This window comes from Macaca thibetana, chromosome 6 (assembly GCF_024542745.1).
Source record: "Macaca thibetana thibetana isolate TM-01 chromosome 6, ASM2454274v1, whole genome shotgun sequence".
Classification (NCBI taxonomy): Eukaryota; Metazoa; Chordata; class Mammalia; order Primates; family Cercopithecidae; genus Macaca; species Macaca thibetana.
In genome coordinates, this window is record NC_065583.1 from 141,755,765 (window position 1) to 141,768,035 (window position 12,271).

Sequence of the window (12,271 nt, forward strand, 5' to 3'; positions counted from 1 at the left end):
TGACCTCAAGTGATCCACCCACCTCAGCCTCTCAAGTTGCTGGGATTACAGACATGAGCCATGGCACCTGCCCACCAGTGACTTTAGAAGATAGCCATCTATTCCTATCTTACAATAGTTAGGCTAAAATAACAGTTAACTTCATTGTGAAGGCAAATGAACTTCCAATTTTATGCATGACAGAGCCATAAATAATGGTGAAATATTTTTTCCCAAAGAAATTGTATTTGAAAAAGAAAATGGGAGAAAATGCTATTTTGCTTCATCATTGCTCACTCACCAAACAAACATAGCACAATTTCATAAGGAAAGTGAAATTCGTCATAATTATTACCTGTGATTTCATCTCGTATAGGGTAGCATCATTTGGAGTTAACTGTAGTGCTTCATCCCACTTCTGAATTGCTTCCCGATATCTGTGGTTGTTAAAGTTATACGAATGCCATATTTTCAATATGTCTTTTTTAGACTTTCAAAATAATTTTTTATTGTGGTAAAATATAAAATTTACCATCTTAACCATTTAAGTGTACAGTTTAGAGGCATTAAGTAGCATTAAGTACATATAGTTCATTCACCTTTTTGTGCAACCACCACCACCATTCATCTCCAGAACTTTTTCATCTTCCCAAACTGAAACTCCGTACCCATTAAACAACAACTGCTCATTGCCCCCTCCGCACCCCCAGGCAAACACCATTCTACTCTTAGACTACTTTCAGGAGGAGTAGTCATGTACTTTCAACAGTTTTTTGGACTACTTTCTAGTCCATGAAATACATGTAAAAATTCAAAGTAAAGGATTAGCAAATTAAGTCCAGCAACTTATTCAAGTACAAAATCCACATGATCATATAGTGTATGCTCAGAAAAACTTAGAAATGGGCTCATATGTAACAGATAAGGGAGAAAAAAAGTACATGCCACTAAACAATACTTAGTATAATTTAACAACCATTTCTGATTATTTATAATAATAAAAGTATACACAACATTAAAGAAATTCAGTACCGTGGTGCCATTATCTACTAAGCTTTAATGATACAACCTCTAAAAGTAGTAACTATATCACCTAAAAAGAAAGTGCTTGTGCTTTTTTAGGCATATTGTGGGTGATTTCAAGCCTCTCTAAACAATATTTCCAAATGTTATTATAAATGCAACAGGAAAAACTTTGGAAATTAATTTATCGATGTATTCCTTCATAACAATCCTTCCACTCACAATTTTCTAATAAAGATAGCAGTAATAAATTCTGCAAGACTTAATAGTAGCAAATGTCTTTCCTCCAGCATTAGGAGGAAAAGGTTGGACTGTTTGTCCAATCTTTTTTCTACCACTCCCTACGCATAGCTGTGCTCCACTCGGCAGAGTTTTTATAGTCCCTACCCACATATCATGCCTTTGTTAGTATGGATCCCCTGCTACACATACACACACACATCTGTATTAGTCCATTCTCACGCTGCAATAAAGAACTGCCCAAGAGTAGGAAATTTATAAAGGAAAGAGGTTTAATTGACGCGTACCGCAGGGCTGGGGAGGCCTCAGGAAACTTACAGTCATGGCAGAAGGGGAAGCAAACACATCCTTCTTCACATGGAGGCAGGAGAGAGAAATGAGTGCTGAGCAAACAGGGAAGCCCCTTATAAAACTGTAGATCTCGTGAGAACTCAGTGTCATGAGAACAGCATGGCAGAAACTGCTCCCATAATTCAATTATCTCCACCTGGTCCCATCCTTGACACATGGGGTTATTACAATTCAAGGTGAGATTTGGGTGGGGACACAGAGCCAAACCATATCACGTATCTAAGATTGCCTTCCTACTCCTCTTCATCTATGCAAGGGCTCCTCCTCTAAGACCAAGTTAAAATGTTCCATTCTTCATGAAGACCTCCTCCAGTGGATCTAGCCCACTAACGATGAGTACCACTTCAGACCACATAGCAATACTTGTATTTCCAAAGCATTTTATGTTTTACAAAGCACTTTCAATACAATTATTTAACATACAATTATTTTCCCAAAAAGTTAATTCACTCTAAGTAAGTGAATATAAATTTGGTATTATTTGCTTTTTAAAAAATTATTTTGAGAGATATAGTCTTGCTCCGTTGCACTGGCATGATCACAGCTCATTGCAGCCTTGAACTCTTGGGCTCAAGGGCCTCCCACCTCAGCCTCGCAAGTAGCTAGGATTACAGGCACATGCCACTATCCCCAGCTAATTTTTTTATTTTTTTTATTTTTGTAGAGACAGGGTCTCACTATGTTGCCCAGGCTGGTCTCAAACTCCTGGCCTCAAGCAATTCTCCTGTCTTGGCCTCCACAAGTGCTGAGATTATAGGGGTGAACCACCATGCCTGGCCTCAAGTTTGGCATTACTTGTTCTCACTTTATTGATGAGGAACCAATGGTTGAGAGCAGCTAAAGGACTATCCAAGTCCTACAAAAGATAGGATTTAAAGCTAGCTCTTAAAAATACAAGACCAATACTTTCTGTAACTATATCAGGTATGCCTCCCATTTAGTTCTGCTCTAATTCCTCCTTGTATTTTTGTCTTCCCTTCTCTAATGAGTTCAGGAACCAAAGGGTAGATTTGCTTATATGCTCTACAGTACCCAGAACATTTCTGGGAATGTAGAAGGTAATAATATAACAGATTTTTTTTTTTTTTTTTTTTTTTTTTGAGACAGTCTCACTCTGTCACCCAGGCTGGAGTACATGGAGTACAGTGGCATGATCTCGGCTCACTGCAACCTCCGCCTCCCGGGTTCAAGTGATTCTCCTGCCTCAGTCCCCCGAGTGGCTGGGACTACAGGCACACGCCACCACACCTGGCTAATTTTTGTATTTTCATAGAGATGGGGTTTCGCCATGTTGACCAGGCTGGTCTCAAACTCTTTACCTCAACTGATCTGCCCGTCTCGGCCTCCCAAAGTGCTGGGATTACAAGCATGAGCCACTGTGCCCAGCCTAATATAACAGATTCTATCTGTCTCATTTGTCCTACCTTCTCCAACTCCTGAAGGCAGCAGAGAGAAGCATATAAAGCATGAAAAGAGGGGACAGATGTAGCATGCTCTCAACAGGAAAAAAAAAAATGGTAATAAAAACAAATTCTATCCTAAGACAAAAGTGGTAAAAATGTTAATTCTTAACTTTGTTCCATTCATTATTTCAAGTATAGAAATTATAAGAAATCCCAAGACTAGGGGAATGTGAATGTGGGTAGAAAAAAACAAAAACATTAGAATTCTAGGTTTAGCAGAGGGACCTCATGACCTTGGATGTTTGAGGTTTCAGGAGTCTTTGACAGCTTGTGAGGAAGAAGCTGAAGGTCTTTGGTCTCTAGAGTAAGGGGTGACATAGTAAAGGTCCATATAGTAAATATTTTAGGCTTTGTGAACCATACAGTCTATCACAACTATTCAACTCTATTACTGTATCCCAAAATCAGCCATAAACAATGCATTCAAAAAATGGGCATTGCTGTGTCCCAATAAAACTTTATTTATAAAAACAGGCTGTTTTCATAAATAAAGTTTGCCAACCGTAGATCTACTTGTCCCAACCACTGTTAAAAGCTTATCATATTTGTCAAATTTACTTTTTACTTCCAGTCCTATTTTCTGCCCAACTCAACCAGAGGAAGTTATCGCCCCACAGAAGGCATTTGTGGTCATCACTGTGACTTGGAGGCACTAGTGGCAGAGGGTCAGGGATGTTAACAGTCTTCAAGGCAAAGAGCAAGCCTGCACAATAAAGATCTATCTTGCCCAAAATACCACTAGCACTACTGCCGAGAACAGGATGGCTTATCCCATCCCCAACCCCACAAAGCTGCTTATGTTCCCAAGCTTAAGTTGTCCGAAGTACAAAATAAACTAAGAGGTTCAAGGTGACAATGACCATCACTAGTTTTTTCTTTTTATTAAGCAGGTATGCATGTGTGCATATACATATACATACAAACACACATACACACACACACGTGTAAACACAGGCTCACAGATTTGAGAAAAAAGAAAAATGTCCTGTCTTCTCGACTGCACTGCCTTTTATTTTGAAAACATAACCATTGCTGCCAGCAGAGGCATCACTCAATGAAATGTGCTTTGTTGCCAAGGAGGCCTATAAAGGTTTAAAGGAACAAGTGAGCTGTTTTCCACGCTAAACAAAGCAAGAAATGGTGGACATTTACTTCACTATCATCAACTTACTCAATTATTCTCCCTTCTCATCTCTCTTTGGTTTACTTCTCTTGGCCTGCAAACAAAGGGTGGCGCCACTTAGTTCCTCCATTTTTAGATCACAGGAAACTTGGCACTGAACAAATCAATAGTCTCTGGTAACTTCTGCAGCATATCTCTTAATTCAACTTCAGTTTGGAACAGACTGAACAGACACAGCCCTACTGCAGCTGTTGGATAGGAAGCATTAAATGATAAAAACTTGGTTTAAAGTCACTGTGGTTAATAAATGACCAAAGTCTGATTCTGCCAGTTTAAGGACAATCTTAACAGTATGCAACTGAACTAGCACAAGGAAGGAAGCAAAGGGAATAGTTCCATGGACTACAATAGGGCAGGATGAGATAATGCCCTACACTGAGGTAAAGAACAGCTGGTGATCAAGCTAAATATGTTAGATAGCACACTCATTTACCAGATAGAAATGTCAACGTGTTTAGCTACTTTACTCCCAATTAGGTTTCTAATTTACTGTGGCTTTAAATTTAATGAGCTATATAGTTAACAGCTTATTCACTTTATAAATATTTACTGGGCACCTACCCTGGCACAGGTAGAATTCTAGTAATAAGTACTAAGTATGCAGCACCCAACAAGATATAATAGGTCCCTACTATTCTTCTAGATTTTACTTTCTAAAGTGTATGCATGTTAGAAGGGGAAAGAGAAAGAAAGACAACAAACTAAGTTAAAATATAAGTGCCATGATAAAAGACAAATGGAGGAATGTGATAGGGAGTGACCTAGTGGCTACTCGGAATGGGTGGTCAAGAAAGGTCTTCCTAGGAACGCATTGAAGCTGAGACCTGAGTGACAAAACGGGGTCAGACAACTGAAAATCTGGAGAAAGTCCATTCCAGGCAAAGGGAAGAACCTGGGGAAGGACCAAACCATGTTTTTGTGGAAAGGAAATAAAACCAGAGGAAGGGAAGTCAGAGTTCAGGGAGGTGGGCCGAAGCCATGATCACAGAGAATACAATAAGCCATAGTTATGCATGTGGATTTAACTGTATGTGTGATGAAGAATCCACAGAGTTTTTATACAACAGTGAGACATGAATTATTGATTTACATTTTTAAGAGATCAGTCAGACCCAGGGGAGAAGAACAGACAGTAAGGGTACAAAAATGTGCACAGGGAGGCTAGATATGAGACAACCAAAGTAATTTAGGTATGAGATAACCATAGATAAGGATAGCAGCAGTGAAAACAGAAAGGGGAAAAAGATTTACAATACACTGAAAATGTAAAGTTGGCTCAACTTGGACTTGGTATGAGTGAAAAAAAGAAAGAAATCCAGGATAATCTGGGTTACCTGGAAAACAGAGCCTGATGCCAAAGCTTACTGGCTAAATCTTTATTGAGTGGGTAGGATCCTAGGCAATCAAGAGCGAGGGAAAAACAGAAGTAAGGCATGAAGAAAGAAGAATAAATACAAGGTCTATGTTAAGCTGGCAATAGCTCCACAAACACAGATGATTGTTGATCTGGAGAGCAAAAGGAAAGGAGCCAGCAAAGATTAAAAAGGAGAAGACATGGAGACAAGGACAAGCATGACAGCATGGTGGTGTGGAAGAGGAGACAGCAGTGCATTTAGGAAGAGCGTGGTCACCTATGCTGAATGATAAGAAGCACAATAAATGAGAACAGAGGCTAGATTTGACAACACGGAGGTCATTGATAACCCTTACAAAAGCAGTTTCAGTGGATTCACGGGGACAGAAATATGACTGGATGGTTCATCAAGAAATGGAGTTTGTAGTCCAGGGGGAGCAGAGAAACGGCACAGCATTTGGAGAGAAGCTTTTTAAATGGATGTTATCAGGGTATGTTTGCATGCCAGTGAGAAGGAGCCGAGAGAAAAGGAGAAACAGATGATATAAAAATGAGAGGACTATTTTAGAACAACGTTCCTGAGAAGGCACAAAGGGATGGGGTCTAGAGTACAAGTGGAGTGGTGGGCCTTTGATAAGGGCAGGGCACTTCATTACAATGGAATGATGACAGATCATATAGGCACAAATACAATAAGGTTGGAAGATGTGCTGGTGAGAAAATAAAGTCATTCTACAAGAATTGTATCTATTTTTTTCCACAGAACATGAGGCAAAACCACTGTCATTAAATATACTGATGTGGGTAATCTGTAGAATGTAGGTCACACAGCAAGATCACCCTCAAATTTACATTAGTAGGTATACTTTTCTACACAAGAACAAAATGCATGGTAAATTCTAATTTATATTCCTGCTTCATACACATACAACTGATTCTAACAGAAAAATTAGACCAGTTAGCTAGACAGTCAAATATCACCATCTAGTGGCTGAAACTTTAAAAGCCAACATGTCAAAGTTGGGACTAACACCGTGACTCTTGAGCAGGTATAACCTAGTTTGTAATAATTCTAGAAAAAGACATTTGAACAAAATAATTTACAAAAATATATATATTAACACTGCAGGAAATATACCAAGAACATATAAAATCCTAAATTGTTGTATCTAAAGTACATTTCACTTGGTGCTTATCAGGTGCTAGGTAGCATGCTTTTACATGGACTTTGCTCTTTAATCTTCCAAAATTCTAAAAGATATGTATCACCATTTGACCAATGAGGTAGAAATTGACAAAGAATAACTGCCCAAAGTTTATGTAGATAGAAATGATAAAGTTGGGATTTGAATGGAGGTAACCTGACTTCAAAATCTACATTCTTAACCACTATACTCACTATACTATCTCTATTAAGCACCAAAATTTCTTGGGGGTTGGGTAGAAGAGTAAATCAGATTTTTGTAAAAAGAATCATGAATACTCTAAGGTAAGACTTCTGAATTTAAAAACCACTCAAGGTTGATCATGGTGGCTCACGCCTGTAATCCCAGCACTTTGGGAGGCTGAGGCGGTAGGATCACCTGAGTCCAGGAGTTCAAGATCAGCCTGGGCAACATGGCAAAACCCCATCTCTACTAAACATACAAAAAATTAGCTGGGCATAGTGGTGCACACCTGTAGTCCCGGCTCCTCAGGAGGCTGATGGACAAGAATCGCTTGAACCTGGAAGGTGGAGATTGCAATGAGACAAGATCGTGCTACTGCGCTCCAGCCACCTTGGCAACAGAGCGAGGCTCCATCTCAAAAACAAAAACCAAAAACAAAAAAAAGACTGGGGACTTCTGCTACTATCCTACAAGTGATGCACAAGAGTTACTAAAGAAGGCTGACAGAGTGATAAAATAACCAAGACCCCAAAATACGTAACATTCAGATTTGAAATTTTACTGAAATCTAAATTATCTCTTCTATCAATTAACTTGCAATATAACAGCAAATTCAGAACACAAATACATCATGAACACATATAAAGATATATGAAACAAATATAGAATTATTTTACATTTGACAAGCACTCAAAACTTTGTTTTTTTAATCAAATTTACTAGTGTGTAATTTATATATCAAAAAATGTGTCCACTTTAAGCATACTTTTTGATGAGTTTTAAGAAATGTATACACTCATGTAAATACAACCACAACCATCACAACAAAGAACATTTTTGTCAATCCAAAAAGTTCTCTGTGCCCCTTTCTCGGGAAACCTACCCCAACTGCTGACCCCAGGCAACTATTGATTTTTTCTGTCACTGTGGATTAATTTGTCTTTAGACAGATTTATAAAATGAGAATCAGATGGTATGTACTCTTTCTGACTTCTTTCCCTTAGCACAATGTATTTGAGATGTCAATCATTTCTTTTTACTGCTCAATAGAATACTACTGTATGGAAATACCACAATTTATTCATTCATTCACCTGCTGATGGACATTTAGGTTGTCCCAGTTCATGGATACTATTAATAAAGCTGCTAGAAACATTGTTAGAACAGTCTTTGCGTGGATACATGCTTTCATTTCTTCTGAGTTAGTATCTAGGAATAAAACTGTGAGATTGTACAGTAAAGTATATATTTAACTTTATGTGAAACAGGCCAGGCATAGTGGCTCACCTCTGTAATCCCAGCACTTTGGGAGGCCAAGGCAGGCAGATCACCTGAGGTCAGGAGTTCAAGATCAGGCTGGCCAACACAGTGAAACCCCGTCTCTACTAAAAATTCAAAAATTAGCCAGGTGTAGTGGTGCGCACCTGTAATCCCAGCTAGTCGGGGGTGCTGAGGCAGGAGAATTGCTTGAACCCGGCAGGTGGAGGTTGCAGTGAGCCGAGATCATGCCACTGCAGTCCAGCCTGGGCAACAAAGCAAGATTCCATCTCAAAAATAAAATAAAATGAAATAAGTGAAACAACCAGACAGTTTGTCAAAGAGGTAAAGCTATTTTACATTTTCAAGAGCAATGTATAAAAGTTTAACTTGCTCCATATCTTTGCCAACACTTGATACTGTCAATCATTTCAATGTTAGCATTCTAGTAACTAGGTAATAGTATCTCATTGTGGTTTTAATTTGAAAGTTCTTGATGACTAATAATGTTGAGCAACTTTTCGTATGCTTCTTGGCCATTCATATATTTTCTTTTGTGATGCATCTGCTCCAACTTTTTACCCATTCTTTACATGAATACCTTGTCTTCTTCCTACTGAGTTGTAAGAGTTCTTCTATAGGCCGGGTGCAGTGGATCACGCCTGTAATCCTAGCACTTTGGGAGGCTGAGGTGGGCAGATCACGAGGTCAGGAGATCGAGACCATCCTAGCTAAGACGGTGAAACTCCATCTCTACTAAAAACACAAAAAATTAGCCTGGCGTGGTGGCAGGCTCCTGTAGTCCCAGCTACTCGGGAGGCTGAGGCAGGAGAATGGCGTGAACCCGGGAGACGGAGCTTGCAGTGAGCCGAGATCGTCCCACTGCATTCCAGCCTGGGCGACAGAGTGAGACTCCGTCTCAAAAAAAAAGAGTTCTTCTATCTTCTGGAAACAAGTCCTATGTCAGATATATGTACTGGAAATATTTTCTCCCAGTCTGTGGCCTGACTTTTCATGTTCTCAATTAAGCCTTTTAAAAACCAGGAGTTTTCATTTGTATCAACTTACCACATACATGTGAGTCATTTCTGTATCACAGATTATTTTCATTGATCCACATATGTCTATCTTTAGTACTATGAAGGTATAACATTTAAAAACACAGTAAGGGTTGAAATTAAGTAATGTAAGTTCCCTAAGTATGTTTTACTTCATAAAATTCTTCTGGCTAGTCTAGGTTCTTTGCATTTCCACATAAATTTTAGAATAAGCTTGTCAATTATCTCAAACGCAAGTTTGCTGGGATTTTGATTGGAACTGCACTGAGTTTACAGATCAATTTTGGGAGAACTGATGTATTAACAAAATACAGTCTTCCAATCTATAAGCATTGATATGGTTTGGATCTGTACCCCACCCAAATCTCATGTCAAATTGTAATCCCCAGTATTAAAGGAGGGGCCTGGTAGGAGGTAATTGGATTATGGGGGCAGATTTCCCTCTTGGTACTGTTCTCATGATAGTGAGTTCTTGCAAGATCTGGTTGCTTAAAAGTGTGTAGCACTCCCACTCCCCTCACTCTCCTTTCCTCCTGCTCCAGCCGTGTGAAGTGCTGGCTCCTACCTTTGCCTTCTTCTATGATTACAGCTTTCATGAGGCCTCTCCAGAAGTTGAGCAGATGCCAACATTATGCTTCCTATGCAGCCCTCAGAACCGTGAGCCAATTAAACCTGTTTTCTTCATAAACTATCCAGTCTCAGGTATTTGTTTATAGCAGTGTGGGGACAAACTAATACAAGTATAGTGTATATTTATTGATTTATTTAGGTCTTTTAACATTTCAGCAACATTTTGTAGTTTTCATATAGTTCTTATACATGTTTTGCTGAGTTTTTTTCCTAACAATTTTAGATTTGGGAATAATACTACAAATGGTGCTTTTTCAAAAAGGAAAAAAAGTATTCAGCTTCTAATTGTTTTATTTAACCCCATTATTGGCTTATAAGTCTTTTATTATTTTTTAATGGTTTCTCTAGGGTCTAGGTTTGAATACAACATAACAGCCTAAGAGCAATATAATTCCATTTATCCCTTCATGCTTTCTATTACAGTTGTTATATATTTACTTCTATATAATTTTGCAAAATGTTGTTGTTGTTATTTAATACCAATCATCTTTTTAAAGAATTTAATTGTTTTTTAAATCAGTCTTCATACTTACCCATGTTTACCACTTCCAAAACTCTTTCATTCTTTACTTAGATACAAATTTCTATCTGGTATGATTTTCCTTCTACCTAAATAATTTTTTATTTTTTATTTTTTATTTTTTTGAGACAGAGTCTCCGCTCTGTCGCCCAGGCTGGAGGGCAGTGGCCGGATCTCAGCTCACTGCAAGCTCCGCTCCCCGGGTTTACGCCATTCTCCTGCCTCAGGCTCCCGAGTAGCTGGGACTACAGGTGCCCGCCACCACGCTCGGCTAGTTTTTTGTATTTTTTTTAGTAGAGACGGGGTTTCATCATGTTAGCCAGGATGGTCTCGATCTCCTGACCTCGTGATCCGCCCGTCTCGGCCTCCCAAAGTGCTGAGATTACAAGCTTGAGCCACTGTGCCCGGCCTCTTTTAATATTTCTTGAAGTCCAGGCCTACTGGTAATGGGTTATCTCAGCTTTTGTTTGTCCGATAAAGTTATTTTGCCTTCATTTCTGAAAGACATTTTTGTGGTACAAAGAATTCTAAGTTGGCAGTTTTACTTTCCTTCAAAACTTTAATGATGTCATTCCATTATCTTGCATAGACCTCCAGCTGACCTCAGCTGCTACACTCTGAAATCCATAGCCACATTTGCAGCAAGGATAAATATCTCACGGCTTTTCTCCACATTAACTGCAAGTATCAGAAATAAGACCAGTTCACTTCTGAGGGGCATGGGACTCCAATGAGGGACAACTCTGACTTTAGGACTATCCAAGGTATTGTCCAACTTTCTTTAGATTATATGACAGCCTAAGACATTTCCATCCAATCTTCCCTCCCTCTCCCCTTCATTGGGGGTCAGACAAGCATAGCTCTCCCAGATTTACTCAGTTCCCACCCCATGTCCTCTCATACAGTGATTCCCCTAAGGAAATCTTTGCATGTTTAAGCCAGTCTTGGCATGTGCTTCTAGAAGGACCCAGACTAGCATAACTGTTCAGTGTATTTTTTATTTTAGATATCGTATTTTTCATTTCTAGATGTTCCTTTTTTAATATATCTTCCATTTCACTCCTCATTGTGTTTGTTTCCCTTTAATTATCTGAATATAGTTATATCACCATTTTAACCTCTTTGTACACTACTTCCATCATCTATGTTATTTCTGAATCTGTTTCTATTGACTGATTTGTCTCCTATTTATGGGTCACAGTTTCCGACTCTTTGGCATGTCTAGTAATTTTTTATTAGATGCTGAATATTTTAAACATTACACTGTCGACTAAAAATACTGGGCTCTATTCTGGCAGGCAGTAAAGTTTGAAAGTATCATTTGAACCCTTCAAAACCTATTTTTAAAGCTTTTCTAGGGAAGGTCTGGAGTAGCCTTCCCTCCAAGGATAGTGTAGTCATTCTACTAAGAAATAAGCCCCTGTGACTCCAGTAAATATTTCTGGTGACCATCAAAGACACTCCATTCTGAATGGTTGAAGCTTGAATAGCTCTCTGCTCTGCATGAATGCTGGGAATGGTTCAGCTTACAACTTCTCTGTCATTTTCTCTGGATTTACAGAAATTCCCCCATAGTTGCATGGCCTAATGTTCAAAAAAGACTCAAAGGGACCTCATAGACTTCTGGAGCTTTTTCTCTGAGTAGCTTCCTCTTCTCTGGTACTCTATTCTGCAACTTCTAGCTGTGTCAGCCTCTCCAAAGTCCAATCTCCATCTCCTCACTCAGTAAGACCACTGTGGTCTATCTGCTTTCCTCTTCCATGTGCCCATTCCCTGCAGGCGACCTTCAGGCAGAAATTAAGGGAGCTCAGCCACGCGCGGTGGC

At 39.1% G+C, this 12,271-nt stretch overlaps 1 protein-coding gene across 1 annotated transcript in view; it reads right to left on the reverse strand.

The window, feature by feature from the left end:
• TTC33 (tetratricopeptide repeat domain 33) overlaps window positions 1-12,271 on the reverse strand; it is a 43,635-nt gene that overhangs the window by 17,093 nt on the left and 14,271 nt on the right. Inside the window, exon 3 of the mRNA XM_050793430.1 lies at window positions 335-416. Coding sequence (XP_050649387.1) covers window positions 335-416 — 82 coding nt within the window. The remainder of the gene's footprint in view (window positions 1-334; window positions 417-12,271) is intronic.